Source organism: Echinops telfairi, unplaced genomic scaffold, assembly GCF_000313985.2.
Source record: "Echinops telfairi isolate 266 unplaced genomic scaffold, ASM31398v2 ScPeMD7_22;HRSCAF=79, whole genome shotgun sequence".
NCBI lineage: Eukaryota > Metazoa > Chordata > Mammalia > Afrosoricida > Tenrecidae > Echinops > Echinops telfairi.
The window spans coordinates 13,023,119-13,045,266 of record NW_022103919.1 but is presented as its reverse complement, the minus strand read 5'-3'; the positions used below and the strand labels follow the sequence as shown (position 1 = coordinate 13,045,266).

The 22,148-nt window shown below is 40.9% G+C and overlaps 1 protein-coding gene across 1 annotated transcript in view; it reads left to right on the top strand.

The window, feature by feature from the left end:
- Positions 1-5,225: 5,225 nt before the first annotated feature.
- ALDH1A1 (aldehyde dehydrogenase 1 family member A1) overlaps positions 5,226-22,148 on the top strand; it is a 57,841-nt gene continuing 40,918 nt past the window's right edge. Inside the window, exon 1 of the mRNA XM_045288526.1 lies at positions 5,226-5,330. Within this exon, the coding sequence (XP_045144461.1) occupies positions 5,265-5,330 (66 nt within the window). The 5' untranslated portion in view covers positions 5,226-5,264. The remainder of the gene's footprint in view (positions 5,331-22,148) is intronic.

Genomic DNA, 22,148 nt, shown 5'->3' with positions numbered 1-22,148 from the left:
TTTGTTTCAGTAGTTGTCTGCATCTTCCGAAGTAAAGTATCTTTCCTTATAATTTCATAAAGCCACTCAGATAATCCAGGGTATCCTACACATATTGCAATCACTAATTTAATCACATTTGCAAAGACGTGGCCAACTAAGCTCGGGATATCTTTGGGAGAAGATATTGGGGCCTTCTGCCCCAATGCAGAATTGAAATCTTGGAAGTTCACAGAGACAGCTCTACGTACTCTGTCTGATAGGGTTGCGATGAGTAGGAACTGACATGATGGTAGTGAGTTGTTAATGAGATTTTGAAGGATATATTCTGTGGATATTATAATTATCAAGATTAAATATAATATAAACCAAGCAGTCAAATATTTTTGATCATGCATAAATTCATGATGCCAGGAATGATACTGAAGTAGTAATTAAGCTATCTACCTTTCCAAATGCGGAAGCTCAATTAGTTCAAATCTAATTTAATAGTTTTGCCAAACAGTAAAGAAGACGAGTTTCTTAGCTTCCCCTATACATAGCACATCGATTTGCAACCTACTTTTCACTGATTGGCAATGTATCACACAATTTTACCAGATCCTTAAATATCTTGTGAAAATTTTTTTCTTTAATTTGTTTAACCAGGATTTATCTAAGCACTTATTTTTTCTGTTTCATAAATAATATGGTATTAAGTATAATGTTTGTTGTAGTTACATAATCTGTTGTCAATTTGAGACTTATGACTGAAGGGGTGGAGTTTAGCCTGTCAATCAGGTCACAGCTTGATGATCTCATTTGGAGGCACTAAGGAAATAAATAGCTTGCTGGAGGTGGGACACACGCACACTCCCCGGAAGGCATTCTTGTTGAGAAGACACATGGAGCGATGCTAGAGCCCTGGAGCTGAAGGAGCCACATGGAGACCCCTGCCAACGCTGAGATGCTTCCACTGCCACTGGATCCACAAGACTTTCCACCCACTGACCTGTGATCTTGCTGCATTCGGTGTCACTGCATGTATTGCGTGAGTCTGAAGAGGAATTTATAGATCGGCATCGGACATATGTGCTATTATTGGACTTAAGGACTTGGTCTGGACTGGGCTGGGATTTTTTCTCAATATTCAATTGCTCTTGTATATAAAGCTCTTTCTTATACGCCTATGAGTGTCTATGAATTTGTTTCTGCAATCTACCCAGACTAACACAATGTTTTATAACTTAAATGTATTTGATTGTTTCATTGAAATATAATCCTAGAAGTAGAATAACTGGGTAAAGAATTGCAGCATTTTATTATTATTTTGATACAATTTTCTAAGTGCTCCCATTAATGATGAAAAAAATGGAATCAGTTCTCTGCACTCTTACATGTACTGTATTTAGGATGAAAAAATACTCTGCAGATAAAAATTCCAACTCATTTCTCCTTCTTTACTTATTACTTATGTTTCTAAAGGGGACATCAGTTATTTCCCTAAAAACTTATTTTTTCTATTTGATAAATAAGATTGTATTAAGTATAATGTTTGTTGTAGTTACATAATCTTCCTGGGTATACTGGAGATGGAGGAAAACTTTATCTTTCACTGTAGTTTCACGGATTTGCCAGATTGTTACCTGTGAATTCCCTATTGTGCGATTTTGTTCATATTGAGTTCCATATCAAAAAAACAAACAAAAACTGTGGCCTTAGAAGTTAGGGTACCGGTAACTTGGAGAGAGAAGACAGGGATAGTGTTTGGGAAGGTATACAAAGAGAGTTGTGGATTGCTGCTTCTGGTCTACTTCTTGACCTGAATGTTGATTGCTTTGTTTTGTTTATTATATAACTATTATTAAGACATATATTGTGATTATTTTTCCGTTTCCAATATATGTGATAGATTTCATTTTAACCGAATTAAAAATGAATGCAAAAAATCCCACATAAAAAGCACCCATACAAAACAAAACAGCCAAAACAAAATCAGCACATCGCGTCTTTAAGTGCTCGGATTAAGGCATTCAATTGTGTGCATCCTAACAAGCTATGGACAGCCTGGGTCTTGCAGGGCACCTCCTTGGCCCCTGCGCTCTCACCAAATCTATCTTCTCTCTGTAAAGGAAGGAAATCGATGAGATAAAACCTTACACCAATGTGACCATTCCTTAGAATGTATTCTTCCAGGAGTAAACGTCTAGTGAGCGGGTGAGGGCAAGTTCTAAACTTAAGCCTCAGAAGGTCGCGTGGTTTGGTGGCAGAAAATACACCCCCTTCTGGTCAGGTTAAAGTTAGGGAATTGCTGATCTGCCAATCAACATGCTTTACTTATTAAAAAAATGCTAACTATTTGCTGAATGGATATGGCAAGGTGTGGGAACCCGTCTGCCAGGCTGCTCTTTTTTGCCTAGACTCAGTGATGCCTGGTATAGCCAGACGCTTCCCAATCAGAGGTGATCAGGGATGAACACACAGGAATAAGATAGGGTGCCAATTCTATTATCAAGCCTGAAACATGCGCTGCCTGGGCTAAACAGCTAATGTTTTAATGTACAAACCACTGAAACTGCGAGGAGAAGAGAGTGGCAAGTCACAAGTGCCTGGACATGGCCAAACATTGCTCTACAGTTATGTAACAGCTGTTGTGTAACTGTGTAACGCAATTTTGTGCTGAGCGGAGTAAGCCAATCATATGAGGACCAATATGGTTGGACCTCACTTATAACACAAGAATAAAGGCAAATGTCAAAGTTTACTAACAATTAACAAGGACAAGAGCGAGGGGGAAAGAAAATCATGGGAAACTCCCGGGTGGTTACTGAATTGCTGTTAATAAGTTGTAGCCTTGTTTTAAAAAAAATGAACTGGCAACAGTTATGAGGTAGATATAGCTACAACAAGAAGAGGAAATGCTGAGGCAGCTTGCACACAACCAAACAGCTCATAAGATTTAGTTCCCTGGATTGGGTGCTTAGAATCATGGTTTCCTGGAACGACTAGGTAATTGGCATAATCGTATCTCCCAAGTACTTCTATTCTACCTCCTATTATATTGCTTTGTGTTCAGATGCTTAAAAGCTTGAAAGCAGACATCCAAGAAACACCAAGTGGTCTCTGGTCAGCTGGAGCAGCCAAGGAGGCAATAGTCAAGGCATGGACTATGTGCTTGTTTTCATGAGCAACAAGCTCCCGCCCCTGAGACCAGGAGCACTGGACTGTGCTGGCTAGCGTTATTGAACATTGTGATCAGATTCTCTAGGGGAATCTGATCCTAGAGACAAAAGCAGAATCATTTTTCAAAGTCTCATGGTTTCTAGATCTTTTAGATCCATGAAGGGTGTGTAAGCCCCTGAAATTATTGCCCTGAGATAATATTTAAACTAAATAAAAAATATTCCCCAAAGTCCAAACTTATTTTTGAAAGATAAAACAATTAGATTTGAGAGACAGTGAAAGCCAGCGAGCAAGGCAACCAAAAATCAAGCAACCAGCCAACCAAACAAACCCCCACTGCTGTCAGTCAATTCCAGCTCTTAGCAACACTCTATAGAATTCCTGAGGCTTTGTAAATCTATATGGGAGCAGACAGCCTCATCTTTCTCCTACAGGGCCACATGTGAGTTTGAACCACCGATTTTGTGGTTAACAGTTTAAGTAACCCCAAAGTTGCTAGCTGATCTTCACATGCGAGACACAGAAGGATCAACAAGATGAGGGTGGTATTGCCTTAGGATCTTGGGAATTGGCAAATTACAGGCTTTGGAGTCAAGCTGGCCTAATATCTTTGTGTTAGTAAATTTTATCAGCACATACTTACACCCATTCATTTACTTGTTATCTACCATTGCACTCCCATAACTGCAGGCGCTAGCAGCTGCAACAGAGACTGTTTGACCAGGAAGTCCAAAATCTTATTTGTTCCTGTGAAGAAAAAGTTTGCTGGTCCCTGCCTTAGACGAAGAGAAGATTAAACGTGAGTGCTTGTGAAGGTGACTATTGTCTATGAGCGGAGAGCTTTGAGAAGAGGAGTGAGACCCGAGTATGAGTCAGACTACCCTGAGACCAAAGGATGGTCTTGCAGTTGTTAGTTCTGTGACAGGGACCCACTGTCCTACCGCTTCAACCTCTGTACATTGAGACTTGCCAGTGAAGAGGAACAGAATATTTAGGAGCCCGCAACTGAAGTCGAGTAAAGACGCCCTAAGTCTCCGTTCTATCTAAATCTAATTTTTCAGTGTCGCTGTCATTTTCAGTAGGAAAAAGGTATTATTTAATAAGCAGAGTGAAGAGCCTCCAGAGCTGCCTTTTTCACCTTGTTCTCAGTTTAGCTTTTTTCAGAGCTTCAAAATAATAAAGCAGGGTCCTTACAATGGCGGTATTATGTTGTAGCTTAAGAGTGTGTTTTTCTAACCTTTTCAGCTTGCAATATTCATTTTAATAATGTGAATCATTTGGGAATCCTGTTGACATGCATTCTTTGTGCGATGGCCTATGACTATGGTGATAAATATAGTCAAGTTCCAAACCCAGAAGTTAGGTTTAGGTTTTAACGATGGTATCTTGCTGGTTGTGGTCCTTGTATCCATCAGCGTCTTTGGAATCCTCTAAAAATCTCCCTGAGTTTTCTGTTCTAAGGTAAGATACAAAATAAAAATAATAGAGAGCTCCTGAAACACAGGAGGTCTACTTAGCACTGAAAAAGAAAAAGGAAAAAAATAAACTCATGTTGTTGAATTGATTCTTTTAAAAGTTGACTTCGGATAGGTTCTAGAAAAAGAAGCTTTCTTTTCTAACCAGCTCTCTGGCCAAATATCTGTCTTTATGAGCTTCTACTGAGAACAAGGGCCCTTTTAGACATTTTAAAATTTCCTTGTAGTCTCTAAACCCAAGGCTATCAGAGAATGGAAAGTTACACAGTAGCATAAAAATGAAAGAAAAAAAAGTTTCAATAATCATAGCTGGCCTTAGAGAGCAGAGCAGCTGCACTGCTTGTCCTTATCGCAGATTTCAGCTTTGTAGATTAATTCATCTGCAAATAGTGCACTGTCTCCAGGTGCAGCTCTGGTGCGAGACTGCTGGTTTAAGGATTTAAGTTTAGAGTTAAAGACTCCCTGCCTTAGGTGTTACAAATTAGGTAGTCTCCTTTTCTTTGAGCTCCAAGTTCTTTCCTCCAATCATATCCCAGTATGCAAATCAACCTTAGTCCAGTCCAGATAAAAAGGGACAACTAAAGCCGAGTGCTGTCTCAGAACCAAACTGCTGAGGTTGTCACCTGAGGTTGAGGAGCCTTAGCAGCAATGTCATCCGCAGGCATGCCAGACTTACCTGTGCCGCTCACCAATCTGAAGATCCAGTACACTAAGGTCAGTAAAATGTGTATTTGCTCTGCCTCAGGTTTACATTTATTTAAAGCACAAAAGGTCTATGTAAGGAAAGTTGTGTAAAAAGCCCTTTGGGAAGATAGAAATACTAAAACTTGCCAGATGTTGTTCTGGATTTTGTGTTTGGCACAAAGAAGGAATTGTAATCATCTCAGATACATTTTCATGAATTTGTTTCTTAAAAGGTTCAAGTGCATGGAATTCTCTACTGCATGAAATGCTCTTGTGAGAGTGGGTTTTAGGAAACAGTTCTGTTAACTTCAGCATAAACTGGCAAACATGTATGATGAGAAAGGCAAACATTAAACACAGAAACTTATTTGGAAGAGCTATGAAAGTGGGCAGTTTAATAAAATGAAGAAACACCAGGCAGGTTGAACTATCATGACTTTTTCCATACATAATGCAACTAGTGTCAAAACCAAGTGACCTAAGTCTGATAATTGGATGAAAGCCCCTGTGTCCAAAAGTCTCAAGTAGACTCCAATCAATTCAGCACATTTGGGAGAAAAAGAGCATTCATGCTTATTTCTTTAGACAATTCTGGAACGAGTGGGCGCAGATGTGTAATTATTTAACTGATGAGCATTTGCAGAAACAAGAGCAGGAACCAGACACGGATGTAAAATCCACAGCTACAGAGCATTAGAGAATGGATCAACCTCAGGTCTTCGGAGATTATCTCTGAACATTACCTTTTTGCATTATGACATATCTTCCTACCAGAGTCTAAAGCCCCCATACAAAAGATTTCCTGGACAAAAATTAGAAAGTTAGCTCTATGGTATGATGCAGAATGCATGGTAAGAGATGAACTCAGGAGAGAGCCATTTTGCTTTCAGAATTAACCAACACAAAATCCGGAATATTAAAATACAATGAAAAAGGGAACATCACCCCCATGATTTATTCTTTTCCTTACTTAAGACTGTGGATGGTTATGAAACTGGAGGTCTATTAACATTTAAATTTTCATAATCACAATAAACGTGGAAGTTTTTCAGCTGATGAGATCTCTTCCTTAGTATCAGCCGAGATCAGCTTGTCCCTTTCAAACAATTATCCAGAACTATAACGTTTATCTCACGGTATTATTTTCACAAGGTAGATGACAGGGATGTTTATGCCACTGAATTTTATTATAGATGGGAATGTGGGAAATGATGTGAGCCCCAAATCTTAAACAATAAATATTTGGTAAAGGTTAGCTTAAAAGAAGACAAGACTACAGTCCCACCTCCTTGCTTACCTAAGGTTGTCATTCACAAAAAACGAAAATTTTAAAGTCAGAACATTTAAAAATGCAAGAAGGTCAACATTTGTGACAATGATTAAATTATTCCATCATCATCATTAGATTGTAGGGAGAGTATTTTGTTTTGTTTTCTGTTTTACCATTGTACCTGGGGAAGACTCTTGACAATCTTAATGTTACTTTTTCTAAAATTTTGGCTTTGCAGTAGCTTTCAGAATCTTCCTTGCACGTGTGGCTCAATGAAGGACCAGGGTGAAATGCTTGTTTCTACGGAACTAAGCCTCATTCGATAGTGAATAAGCATGTGAGAAACAATACCAGATACATAAGGTAGCCCTTACAAATCTCACAAGCACATCTGGAGTGGTCTGTGAACGCAGACAGATGCTTTTAAGTTTGAAATCTTCTGCCCACTAAGAAGTCATTGCACAAGAATGCCCCCCTCGGGAAAACGACGGACCTCCGTGTTCAGAAGAAGGCCAGGTTCAAAGAGCAGGCATTTGCCCTTGCTTTTAAGAACATTTCTGGGTGAAAATACCGATTGCTCGTCAGTGGATTTTTAGGGCTCACACATCTTTATAAATCTGTTTTGGTCACATTGCATTTTATTGTTTGATGCACTGCTTCGGCACTTTCATACTTTAGAGGACACCGGTTACGGATGTCATTAAATCTAAATGTTTGAGCTTTTCCGGATGTCCGGCATTCAGTGTTTTGGTTGTGCTGTGTCCCACCAAAGAGCAGTTATCGATTTGCACTTGTGTGGGGTGTTGGGACAGGCATGGTGATTACCCGAGTTTCCTGCTTGCAAACCAAGAAAGTGAGCTGCTACCGTGTGTGAGCTGTCCCTGAAATAATTCCTAAATCATTTTCTCTCACCATGTTAATGTCCTTTATTGTCACTAGAAAAAAGTTGGTGAGGCAGAGTAGGAGGAAGAGACAAACAGGATTGAGTCACGAAAAATTAATGCAACTATGGTAAAAACACTACAAACTCTCAAGCTTGAAATTGCTTTTCATTCAAACAAAAGAAGTCATTGATGCATTCCTTTTTATGACTTCCCTTGTACCGTCTGATTATTTCTTTATTGGAGGGGATAAAACAGAGAGCAGAGCTTTAAAAATAGTTTCTAAAATGATACCAGAGTTTTTGAAATTTAAGACTTCAATAACATCATTATAATCCAAATCAACCCAGAGCCAATCCCTCTCGTTGTGAGCTCCCCATTCCAATTCTAAATGAATTTCACATACCTGCCAACCCAACCGTTGTCTGAAGTCTTTAAATGAAGAACTTCTTTGAAAGCTGTGTGATCCTTGGGAAAATGATCTGACTTCTTCCTACCTCCATTTACCATGAAGATAACAAAGATACTCATTTCTTATGGTAGATGCAAACTCTAAATGGACTTAATGCATGTAAAGCAGTTGGAGTAGTGCCTGGTATGTGGGAAGTGATTGATTAATGCTAACGATCCTTGTCCTGTTCTTCTGAGGTTTTTTGGGGTTTGATTCAGAATCCTTTCCAGTTTTCACAGAATCGTCTCTGTTGCCCAACCTTTCCCAGGCTAGACTCCCACAAATATTCCTCTCCGCCCATTCCCTTCTCCTGGCTTATCTGTCCCTCTTTCTTGCACAGTCATGTCCTACATGACAAAGATTGCACTGGAGCAAAGTTCCTAGGCTTTAGCCTGGATTTTAGGGATCAAGAATTTTCTCTTACAGGATTTGGTAGCTTACATAGTTTCCATTCTCCCTTTACAGCGCTGTCCTTCTCCTTATTAAAAGTAGAAAGCTTTCCCAAACAGGACTCCTTCCTAAAAATGTGAATTCTTTAAACCTCATTCATTAAACAACACTTTGTTCAAGCTGAAATTTGATCACTTCGTTTTTGTCCAGAGACATTTTGAAGCCCTCGTATAGATCTTCATCAACTAATAACATTTCACACGCATGAAATAGCTAATGCTAAAATCCGCTCTTTGCTCTGTGCCAAAGACTCTATTAAGTTCTTTGCAAGGCTTGTATTCAATCCTCACACTACCCCTGGGCGGACATGACCGTCCCCATTTTACAGATGAGGACAATGAGGAACAGAATCAGTCTGCCAAGAGAGTTCCTTGGGATAGTTAAGAAAGTTGTCTAAAGCTACTCAGCTTTTGAATAGCAAAGATGGACTTTGAATTCCAGCAGAAATCTGAACCCTCTTACGAATAAATAATGTGTCTAAAGTCAATGCAACTACTTGAGGCAGCTTGTTGCCCAAACCCTGTTTTGCCCTTTAACCTTTCATGTGTCCATTCCTGACCACTGACCACGAGCCGTTCCAGCTGCTGCTCTGCTGTTCCCAGACTGACAGGAAGAAGTCTTGCTGCCGGTTTATTAAAAAAAAGGAAGAAAGAAAGAAAAAGAAGAGAAAGAGGCAAACAATGGGGAATGTCGGAAGCAAACATGATTTCAACTTTGTTCATAGAGGTGGAGTTTGACCTGGGAGGGTCTGGGATGCAGGAGGACTTTGAAATAAGCATGCTATTTATGCAGACTGCTTTTTTTTTTTTTCCAACTTTTATGGTTTATCTTTTGGCTGCAGTACGAGGTTCCTAGTTTTCCAGTAGTATTCTTTAACTCAGCGACCTAAAAGATAGGAGCGCGATGGTGTAGTGGGGTTTGTGTGAGGCTGTTAATCCCATTGTAAAAAGTTCAAACCCACTAGCCTATTCCGTGTGGGGAAAGTGGAGCTTTCGGCTCCTGTAACATTAAGAGCCGTGGAAACCCCACAGGATACATCCACTCTGTCCTCTGGTTCTATTGTGAGTCAGCATGGTCATCGTGGGCGTGAGTTTGGAGGTAAAAAGTTATACTTCTGACAGAAAAGAGATATAAGCACGCCATTGAACACTTTGTGGTCATCCCAATGCTAAGTGCGTTGTTCACTTTTTTCCAATTAAAATTCCTACCAAAAAATTACCCCATGCCTTTCTAAAACCTATGCTCTTTACTCATTTCAGTCGGGACCCTTTATATCACCTTGCTCCTTCCCCTTAATTAAAAAGTCACTGAGTGATGTTTGGTGCATACCAGAATGACGATGCATGTCTTGCTCCATGGAGGTTAGTTATGTCTTAGAAGGGTGTGGCAAAGGCATGTGATAAAGAATAAGCAAGTTCGTGAACACTTGGATTTCACGTTGTGATTATGCTCAAAGAAGGAAAGAGCCTACTTCTGATGAGGTAGTTCCAGGGGGCCTTTTTGCAGGGAGGGGCATTTAAGATTAAGCTGAGGGATGCAGCAAGTAAGGTGGCCATGTAGACTGGGAAGCCACAAATAAATGTCCATGTGATAACAATATGCGCAAAGACCCTGAGGACAATAGCTTTGTCCTCAAGAAATGAACATCGTGGAAGCAAATGAGTAAGAGATAAAATGGGCGCCACTGGAGATGAGCGTGGGGCCAGAGTGGTGGATGGATCTTATTGAGGAAGACCATGGAGGGCAAGATTTATGTTCAAGGCAAAGCTGATTGGGCGGAGTGCTGCTTTCATTTGGCGCATTTTCTCAACTTCCTTGAGGGGGAAACCATTTCTGTGTCCTTGTGGTCAGGAAGCAGTTGAACGAACACGTGGGTGGGTGACTGCGTCGTGCCATAGTTGAAGAAAATAAGCCTGGCTTCCATTTTCTGTTCTTCAGTTTACTTAACGTAACCTTATCTGAGATTATCATCAGAGTTTCAGTTCTCTGATCTGTAAATTGGGAACATTAATGACGACCTTAGAGAGTAGCTGTGAGGATTAAATGAGGTAACTTGTGGGAAATGCCTCTTCTCTCTTTAACCTCTCGCTACCAAAACAGCTACACTGTTGCTAAAATGATCTGGTTCCAATTTTAGCCGATTTATGTTTATGCTGCTTCTCACAATTCAAAGTTTCTCTTTGATTCAGTAAACAGCCAGAACTCATGCAAAATGAAAGCCTGTCAGACAAGGAAAGTTCAAATATTTTCCCAAAACAGAGAGCAATGGAAAAGTGGTGACTGTACCCATGAAGGAGCGCTGGTGGTGTAGTCTTTAAGCATTGGGCTGCAATCCTTATGGTCAGCAGTTCAAAATCACCAGCAGCTCTCTGGGAGAAAGACTAGGCTTTATATTCCCCACAAAAGTTACAACCTCAGAAACCCACCAGGGTTCCCTGTGATTCAGCATTTACTCCATGGCAGTGTGTTTGGTTGTGTGGAACTGTATCAAGTCACAAAGCTTGTGAGACCCAGAAAAATCACGCATCCTGTCACACTCCAGCTCTCCCAGTGTTTCTCTACTGGGTTTCTCATTTGAGCCTCACAGGTGGCCACTGGGAACTATGGAGATGTTGCAACAATCTCGTTTTAAAGCTGTGGAAACTGGACACAGATTGTTGAAGTGCATCTTTAGGTTCACACAGCTCATGAGGGATGCCTGGATTCTGAATATTCTCGCCTCAGATCTGACACTTTCCCACATGGTCTCATTTCTGTCTTCTAAAGGCTAAAATTAGCTGAATTGCCATCTCATGGAGTGGCTCTACAATGTGCTCACAAAGCTACCGTTTCACTTTTACCATGGAGTCATTCTCCTGACTTGGAGAATAGAAATTTGGAGGATGAGCGCCAAGTGACCGTGTGGGCACTGGATCCCAGACTGGATGGGCTCACTGGAATAGGACTCAGACAGGCAGATGCATTGAAGGGTCATGTAAGGGTCTTGTTGAAATGTAGAGTCTGACTCTGTAGGTGCGAAATGAAGTGAGAGATTCTGTCTAGTAAACTGTCTTTTACACTGTGCTGGTGCTACTCAAGAAGTGGCCAGCTCACCGGCAGCAAGGGCCCAGCCTTTTCATTTGCTTGCTGGTGACCACTCTCTGGCTGCTTAGGGAACAGGTTTCCAGTTCCTCCCAGAAACTCCACCACACCCAGCCAGTTCAGAACCACTGACTTCCTCTTCAGAGTATGCCAGGTCATGGCCACAACCCGGAGGTCTCTGACCTCATTCATTGATTTAGCTCCTGAGAGATAAGCTTTCCCTTAAAAGAATTTAATATTGTAATGATAGACATGTCTGTGATAGTAAATATTTTCCATTTTAAGAACAAGCCTCTTAGGAGATTCTACAACAGACCATAGCTGAAAACTGTGGCCTTGGAAGTGGTTTTCTCTCAGGCAAATGCCTGGCTTTCTGAAAGCCTAATCCATAGAGTTGCTACTGGTTTCCTGTTGGGCTGCTAACTGCAAGGTTGGCAGTTCAAAACCACCAGCTGCTCCTTGGGAGAAAAACAGGGCTTCCTACTCCATAAAGAGTTAGTCTGGGAAGCCCACAAGAGCACTTCTACTCTGTCCTAGAGGGCTGTTATGAGTTGGGCTCAACTTGATGGTAGTGAGTTTGTTTTGCTTGTTAAGAAAAAGGTACTATCCTCGCTTCTCACGGACTGAGTACTACCAGTTTCCACGTGATTTCTTTAACATACATGTCACCCATGATTTTGTCCCTAACTGCTTGCCAGAATGAGAAGGATAGGAAAATTCTCCACAGGCGTTTAAAACAATACACGCAAGAGCAGTTCAAAGGTATGGGTGCTCCGATTTTCAGTTGATTCCACATCGATTCAGACTCACCACCATCCTCTCCGGGTGTCAGAATAGAACGACATCGAGTTTTCAATGGAGGAATATTTTTGGAAAGCGGATCACCAGCTCTCTCTTCTGAAGTACCCCTGGGTGGGCTCCAACTTCCAAGCTTCCCGATTGAGCACGGTTACCTTGTGGTTGCTGTTGTTGCTAAGTCATTTGTGACTCATAGTTACCCCTATGTACAGCAGACCGAAACGCTGCCCGGGCCTGTGCCGTTCCCACGGTTGGTTCTTACATTTGACCCCATCAATGCCGCAGCCATGGTGCCACAATCCATCCTGTCAAAGGTCTTCCTTATTCTCCTGTCCCTCCACTTTATGGGCCATTACAATTACCCTAATGCCTCAGAAAAGCCCTGGATAAAATATAGGATGATGTCAGCTCCAGTCGGTATAAAATCAACCTCATGGGAATATTTTAGACATTTCTAAACTAGGAGTACCCTGTTCTCAGAATCGCAATTATCTGGTTTACAGTAGGCAGTGGTGGCGGCTTTGATTTCAGGTGGTCACAGAATGCCTTTCATGTTTACCACATTTAAATGGCAGCCGAGAGAGAGAGTCAAGTTCAAAAGAACTCGAGTAATGCTATTATTTCACAATCCAATATTTAAATACATTTCACTACTATAAAAGAATTAGAAAATTAAATATTTGCCTAAATCTGGATTATACACCATTGGTATGTTTTGAGAGTGTGTGTGTGTGTGTGTGTGTGTGTGTGTGTGTGTGCATGAGTGTCAAAAAATACCCACAATTATTGGCATAGCTTGTACAGGATACAAAGTGTTGCTAATATGTGGGTTTCTAATACGGAATACATAATGAAAATTTGGTTGATGGAAAGCTTTGTCATTATTGCAGCTCTCAAAATGACCTGTGAACAACCACCTCTCCCACCTCAGGCTCTATTATCTATTTAACCTCTTCTCCCAATATTTTTTAAGAACTTCACTCACCTGCTCGCTCACTGCCATCAACTTATTGCTAACTCCTAGTAGCCCTATAAGACAAGGTAGAACTGTCTCAGTGAGTTCCCAAAACCCTAACTCTCTACAGGAATAGAAAGCTGCGTTAGGCAGGGTTCTCTAAAACCACGAAACAGCTAGCTAGTCCACACAACAGTAGAGAAGACCCCGTTGAACTCACTTTCGTGCAACAGTTACAGTGGTAGACTGAAGGTCCTTCAGGTCAGTGGGCTGTTGGTCAGAGGTCAAGGAAGCGGCCAGCCGAGTCTGGCCTCAGGCAAGACACATAGGGTAGGGCAGCAACAGCAGGAAGATGGTAAGTTGAGGCATAGCAGAAGCCAGTAGTGTGGGTCAAGTATCCCCAAGAAGTGTGGCAAAGCAGGTCACGATGGACCTCAAACGATGCAGAGCAAGACGACAGGTTTCACAGGTGGGCTCGGCTCACAATAGCACAGTATACAGCTGTGGCAAAGGACTAGGTCAGGCAGCAGAGAGCTGGTCTAGCAGCACAAAGTATTTATCTCGGTGGTCCTCCAATCAATCGGTGACCTGATTAAACTCCTCCCACATGCTCCCCTGTAGGCCTAGTTGGTGCAATCTGGGTAACTATCCCCAAAGCCCTTTCTCCCATGGAGTGGCTGGTGGTTTCGAACTGCTGACTTGTGGCTCACAGCCCAACAGCAACCACCCTAGCACCAGGGTTCCTCTTTTAAGAACGTAAAGAAGACAAATGACATACGATCCACATTTTATATTTCCATTAGAACAAAAAGGACTTTACATGCCAGCAATCGCAGTGTTATGTAGAGTATACACAGAACTTTCTAGTACTTTTACATTTGACCTCTTTGAGGCAAGGTCTTTTTACCACACCCAAGTTGTGACAGTTATTTTTGTTATCTTTGGTGCAAAGTGAAAAGGCGGTTCCCAACTGAAATCCTTTGGCATCTTTCTATTTCCCTGAAGGAGATGAAAAGGCCGCAGAGATTTTTCAAACACAAGGAAGGAGGAAGAAAAAAGAACCTATGCTCATATTACTGAAGTCAAACTCTATTATAAAACAGAAATGAAAGGAAAATTGAGTTTTTCTTCATTTGTTTTGGTCACACCATCTTTGCATTTTCATTCCTTCCAGGACCACTCAGAAGTTTCCTCCCAGTGGTTATGTCCTTTCTCATTTCCATTGCTGCTTCTACCTTGAACCCCAAGGTTTCCCCTCTGCCACCTCAGGTTTTGTTGACGGGAGGCCCAGTGAGATCTAAGACGGTGCTTCCAGAGATCCAGTTTTTATTGTCGTACATGTGTTCCACCTCATCTAACGTCCACTCAGTTGTCTTTCCTGTTCATTCCTCCACTCTCTTCCACCTCCATGATCTCGGGTGTTGGCCTGGCAGTGTGGTGAAAGCACCCCACTGCTAGCCAAAGAGGGGGAGAGTGGAGTCCACCAGCCTCTCCTCTAGAGAAAGCGCATGTGAATCAATCTGCTCTCTTAAAGATCACAACCACAGAAGCCACGTGGGGAGAATTCCACTCTGTCCTAGCGGGTCCTATGAGTTGCAACTGACTTGATGATCATTCGTTATGAGGTTAACACTGAGAAAAATTAGCACTTGTTTGGGTGTTACAAATGGTCCACACGTTTGACTGCCAACCCACTAGTTGAAGGTTCAAGTCCAACCAGAGGTGCCTTGGAAAAAAACCTGTTGATTTACTTCCCAAAGAAACTAGTCAGCCTGTGGAATTTCCATGAGTCACTGGGCTCCAAAAATCCCACATCAGAAAATAAGGCTAGTCTGTCTTTATTTTTTCCACCATCTAAATCCATTTTGGTCCAAGCCAGAACTATTTTGTGGAAAGTGGTTGTTCATTTGGGAGTGTAGCATTATACCCAAACCTAGAAGCCATGCTAAATTTTACTTTGATTTATTCTTGAACCTTTATTATTCTTGAATATTTACTTGTGATTTGTCAGTTGTGATTTATTCATGAACATTGAACTACAGCTAGCAAAGGCCTACTTGTTTATAATGTGTTATATGATACATCTTTTAAAATATGATATATTTAAATTTTACAGAGTAAAAGTCACACTTTAAGTCGTCTCAACATTTTCACTGATTGTTTTCCCACATAAGAAATGATTAAAACCCAAGAGTATGTGTATCTGTTACCTTCCATTGACTTCAGTTCATGAAAATCCCATGTGTTTCACAGCCGAACTATGTCCCACAGGGTTCCAATGATTTATCTTTCAGATGTGAATCTCTAGTTCATCTTTCCAAGATGACTGTGGTTGTACTTGAACTTTCAGTCTTTCCATTGACACCTGAGTATGTTAACAATTTGCCCACCTGGGACCACTAGAGTAGGCGTAAACCAGCAACTGACATCAAATAGTTCTCCTTATGGCGACCCCATGACTGTAAAATAGGAGTGTCCTCCATATGAATCCCATGGCTGTAGCCTTTCAGAGACAGACTGCCAAGCCTCTTTATTCTGAGGTATCCCGGAGTGGGTTCAAAATACCAGCCTTTGGGTGAGTAAGCTGGAGCTTCATTATTTCTAAAATAGGAACATCAAACCCATTCCCATCAAGTCAGTGCCCATGTACAGCAACCCGAAAGGATGCAGTAGAATTAGTACTCCACAGGGTTTCTGAGCCTGTAAATCTTTAAGGGACGGCGTCTCTCAGCTTTCTCCTATGGATTCCTTGGTCAGTTTCAATTACTGATGGCATATATATAAATATACATATATATATATATATATATACATATATATAATGGTTTTCACAAAGAAAGAAGTAGACATTGAGGAGGCCCAGTTGAACTCACTTTCCTGGAACAGTTACAGTGGTAGACTGAAGGTCGTTCAGGTCAGTGGACTGTTGGTCAGAGGTCAAGGGAGCAGCCAGCCGAGTCTGGTTACAGGGAGCTTGGGGGCAGGAAGAAGAAAAAGGGGAGAGGGGAAAGAGAAAAACCCTCTGGTATCTCCCTTTGGAGATACAGGGCCACCATGAGTTAGAATGAACGTGACGGTAGTGACTTTGGTTTATTGATTTATAATCAGGAAAGCTACTCAATCCCACAAGGATGAATGGTATATGTGATACTACTATCATCGAAAAAAAGTCAAGAAATATGGTTTTCACCCAAAAAGAAGTAGCACTGCCTCTGTGATTTTCCAAGACTGTAACTCTTTATGGAAGTGGCAAGCCTCATCCTTATCCAATGGAATAGCTAATGTTTTTGAACTGTTGACCATTGATTAGCAGCCCAACACATAATCCACTATGTCATTAGGGTTCCTATCATCTCCTAAATTCTTCCATGCATGAGGTGTTTGACAATTTCATAACTGCTCTTTATGGATGCATATGTATGTAGAGAGAAATTGATATCATGTAAATAGCTCCCACAGTTGAAGAAGTGGGCATACCCAGTCCGAGTTCCATGGGGCAGATGTTAAACTGACTCTCATAGCTTCGGGCACCAGTGAACTCAAGACTGGCAGTGACACCACAGACTGATGTCAAGCTGCAGAGGCAGATGGATCTAAGCTCTGAAGGTCAGGCTTGGAACTGGAGAAGTAAATGAAAACAAGACCAGCAGGTGCGATGGCAGGCTGTTGATGGTTCCCAGGGCTGGAAGACAATTTGGCAAGCTATTGGCTCAAATCCAGGGAACCAGATGCAGGATCCAAAACTAGCCAAAAAGCCAGTAAGATTTCCCACAGTCTCTCCTAAAATAGGAAGGATGTCACCTCCCCGAGGACATGTCTCGATTGCATCAGGGTTGAGGCTTGTCTAAGGGGATTGCACACCACCCTAACCTTTTTGAAACTGCTCGGCTGCTCACAGATGATCCCGTCGTGGAGTTGACATCATGTGAGGTCATATCAGGGAAAATTACTAGGCCTCCACTGCCAAACCACTAAGAATCCCGGCCCGGCCAAGTTCACATAAAACTTATCACAGGCATCCACAATTTCCCATCCATGTTGTGAACCTTAATTTCATGTCTGTAGTAAATATGGAATATTGAAAACTATCCTCAGTCTAAAAGTCATCATTAGAATGCAGTCCGTTACTGTCCCGAGGGATGGACCTGCAGTGACATCCTGAAGGAAAAGACTGGCCAATGGACTGATGATCCAAAGGCAAATCTCATGTTCAAAATACAGCTTTATCTATAAGGAGGCAAGGGGCAGAGGATGCAGAGTGCAACAATAACACCGTGATAAAACTGCTCTAAGCACAAACAAGTCCTTACCTTATCTTATCTTGACAAATGCAGCCGCGTTCTCAGTGTACTCAGGGCATCTTGGAATGTGGAAACACAGGACCTTCGTCCCAGCATCTCGGTAACACAGTGTCCCCGAGCACCGCAGAGAGTCACCACTAAAACTCAGGGACTCTATAGAAGTCCATCTAATGGTTAAGAGCTATGGATTCTTAGTGGAGTAGTGGTTAGACACTAGGCTGTGATGGGCATGGCTGTGGTTCAAAACCACCAGCAGCTCCCAGGGTGAAAGACTGGACTTTCTGTTGCCAGAAACAGTTAGAACCGCTGAGCCCCACAGGGGGTCACTCTGAGGCAGCATTGACTCTGGCAGTAAGTGAGGATCCTGAAAAGGGACAGAAGCACTTTTGCTTTTGTAGAATACCTTTCCCCTACAACTTGCTGGAAGCAAACAGCAAATGGAAAATGAATGTTTTCACTGTTGTAGATCATTTCCCGGTGTCTAAAATCAGCTTCATAATTATTCTAGCCATTCACTAACCTACAGTTCTCTACATAACCATTTTTATGGCTACAATAAGGCTGATTAGCCAAAACATTTTGGTCAAATGCCAAATGTGAAGCTAATAAAATTAAAACAGAAGAAAGATATATAAATGAAGTCATTTCTACCAATAAATTCTCTATTGCTATGAGGAGGAACAGGATATAACCGTAGTTGACATTATAGCTCCATAACTGCTATGTTCTCTCATTTGAAGACTGTGATGCTAGGTCATCTACTCTACAAACTTCTTGTCTCCTGATTGGACTATTAAAGTCATCTTCCACACCAACCCTCTGAACTCCTTCAAATCTATCTGTGTTCTTTGTTGGGTATTCCTGAAGCACCCATTTGATTGTCATCCTCTCTTCTTGGATCCAGAATAAAGTCCAGGCTTCTCGTTCCAGCCAACCATATCCACCTCAAATTGACTATTTCCTCTGTCTGATATTATTCAAGACTTATCTCCACCGGACATTTCTGCTTAAAGTGGATCTTTTTACCATGTTACAAATACCCCAATGTGGTTTTCTTCCATTGTTTGTTGTTTTTCTTTCCACTAATTCCAATTGCTTTGCTCCAGCCTGGATTCTCTCAGCTCACAGCTCTCCCCCATCATTTCCTCTATGCTGTTCATTGTAGCACTACCATTGTGGTTTTATTCTACAACTATCTGTTTTTACTGGCTGGTCTTGATAGAAGCACATCGTCTGCTTAGATAGTAAAACCCTTGAAAAAGCCCATGATTCAGTTTATCGTAGCATATCCTATTGCACCTCCCAGAATGCATCTGCTGTTAGCCATCATATGACATACAATTTTCTGCTAGTACAAAACGGAATGTTTGGGATTTGTGAATGCAAGCACAAATTCAATAAAAGCTGGGTATGTCGTGTTCTTCCATATTGACTATTAAAAGTGAATAATTCAGACCAGTTCTTCGTAAGATGAGTTTCTCTACAACTGATCTTTTTCACTTAGCTTAATGCTACCAGGTAAGCTTGCATTATTACTTTAGGTTGATGATCACTTACGAAACATGCCCTGCCTTTGTTCTGAAGGAGGAGTTATATTCACAGCTTAGATGCAAGATTCTAATAATGGAACATGATGGATCTTTTTTGGTAACAGTTCTTCAACAAAACAGATGATCTGAAAAACAGCACAATAAGCTACAAAAGAGTGAAAACATAAAATGGCACATTAGCACAGTGCTAAGGATAAAAGAGCCCAGATGGGAGCCGGAAGCCTCAGAACAGAGCAAATAGAAAGTAACCAATGTTGTTTCTATTAGGTTTGGGTGACTTTATATTACAAACCCATTGTCCTCTAATTCATTTCAAGTCATAGCAACTATAGAGGACAGAGTAGACCTGCCCTACTGGGTTTCAAAGGCTGCCACAAGTCTCTCCCATGGCGTGGCTGGTGAGTTCAAACGGCTAATCTTTTGGTTAGTCGCTGATTGTGTAAGCAACCACTTACAATGGAAATCTGTTCTATTTCTCAAAAGAAGAGAAGTGTGTTTTCTTAGCTTGAAGATACAGCATCTGAGGAGGTAAGACAATCTTTAGGGCAAGGAAAGAAGGCAGGATTAACAAACCTGAGTGAATCTTATGTAAGTGTGATTGATTAGGTAAAAACATTCTAAGCAGCAATGTAGGCCCTGGTTTCTGACGGTTTTGTTTGTTTGTTTGCCATTCCGTGAGCTGATATTTAGATATCTCACTTTAGTACAAGGCAAAGTTCAGAATTCATGTAACAATAAGATGCCACAATATTATGTTGGGAGAGAGGAGGAAGAGGAGAAACCCTATAGGGGTGAGTAGCAAAATCCTCGAGGAGAGGACACATTAAGTTACATTTCACTGTGAATCAGAGAAAAGAGTGCACATGCAATCTGAGGATCATCAGCAAAGAAGGGCATGGTGTTTGCGAGGGTGTACTCAGACCACGCCAAAGGCAGACTGCGGTTGGAAAGGGAAACATTTGGAAGGCATGTAGAAGCCAAATGATAAGCGCTTTGACATTGGAGAACTAGCTAAGTGCCCAATGCAAGGTGTGGACAAAATCGGAACAGGCTTGGTTTAGAAAGATGATTATGAAAAGTGGAAAAGATTACGTTTTAATGAGGTAGAGAAGAGGGCAGGGAAAACAAGAAGGGAGTTTTAATAGACACAGAGGTGAATGGAGGTTGTGTGTCATTAACAAGATGAAGAACATATAGTGGGAGAGAGTGAGAGAGAGATAGTATGAATGCAATTTAGAGATGTACTTTGGGATGAGAACTGCATAAAACTAGAGGTTACAAGAAACTCAACGTTGGACATGTTGATTTGATGTGCTTCCCATGTGTCTCTTGGGAAGAAAATGCTAAGAGATAAGGATTGGAGATGCCGAAGAGAAAATAGTCTTCATGGTAATGACAGAGACTCTATAAATGATTTTCTGGGAGCGGGAGTGTTGACTCACTCTTGCGGACTTTGAATAAAGGTGGATATGAACCACCTGTGTTTTTGTTTGCTTGTTTGTTCCACCTGTTTTCAGGTTGAACTAAGATGCTGATTATTTTTCTCTAAGGACAACGGTGGGCACGGGCACACCAGGGTCTTCATCGGTAGCCTAGTACCCTATCAGAGAAACAAGTATGGTTTCCATACCCCCATCTCTTTCACATCTGCATATATGTGCCTTGACACATTTAGTCTGTTTATCTAGAAAACTTTGTACCCACCCCCAGTTCATTTATACCCACACATTTTTTTCTGTCACTTCGCGACTATCTATCTGATTCTTTAAATGTCTCCAAGTACACAGGATAATGCGATTTTATCCTGCATGCTCAAGCATCACAACAATAATAAGGATGGTGCATAACTGGGGGTACTTACTTAACAACAGGTATTTTACTGTATGATTGATTAAATTGTATGAGCTGACAAAATGTGAGACTATTCTCCTTGTTTTATAGCAAATAACATAACATTTTCATGTGCAGAAAATCATAGGACTTATCCACACATGGCTACTAGGTTACAGCTTCTTTGATTCCATTTTATGCTATTCATTCAAGAAGTGTTGAATGATGGTTAAAAATCATTAGGGGCTTTGATGGTATTAAAGACTACAAATAAGCCAGAAAATATAGTTCTTGATTTGATGGTGCTCATAGCCTAGAAGACTGATATTTTTTAATTTGTTATTTTGTTTAAGGTAGCAACTTTCATGATAGAGAAAGTATGTTGTTTGAAAACAAGCTCAAGGAAATGCTTTTAAGAATTGGCTGTCTTAAAAATCTTTTAAAACAGAAGATAATGAATTAATTATATGAAAGCATTTAAGAATACATAGTAATATGTTTTACTAATTTGACAGCCTAATGGCCCCTACATGATAAAATATGTTAGTGATAAATTATTTAACTCAATTTAAAAGACTTCTTCCATTTCAATTTTGTAGAATGTGAATGAACTAATAATATATAATTTCAATATGGAACATGAGGGAAATGTTTAATAATTAAGTGGTTTCTATTTAGTCAGCAATTGACTTAAATCAAGGGAGGGGGTCTTTCAATCCATTGAAACTCCTTCAGGTTGTGCTATTAATAACTTATTTTTAAAAATCAATAACGGAGTATCTTAATAAAATTTTATATTAGTAATCCAGAGTACATGTCAACTTTCATTTAAAACCACATAGATTGACAAGCATAATTCAAAATTAAATAAGCTAGCTCATATTTTGCCAAAAAAACAAAACTACCAGAAAATTGTAAACTAACACTATTGAAAACCGCAGGAGTTAGACGCCAATAAAGAATAAGAGAAGGGAGGACAAATGGGAAGGAAATGGGTAAGAAAAAGAAAGGGACCCCCAGGCGTCATCAGAAACAGACCATGCAGCTCTCAGTCATGAAGGACCAGCTCTTCCTTGGACGTTGCCAAGTGTCTTTAATCAAAGGTACGGGGCTGGCAGAGTGCCATCAGGGTCTTGGCTGGAATGTGAATGTGAACTTGAAAGCTGAAACGGAGACTTCTAAAGCGAACGGCGGAGACTTTCCAATGCTTCCACTTGCTCATAGTGTTCACGGAATAAAATTTCCCATTTCCTGAGACCCTCTTTCTATAGATGTATGTTT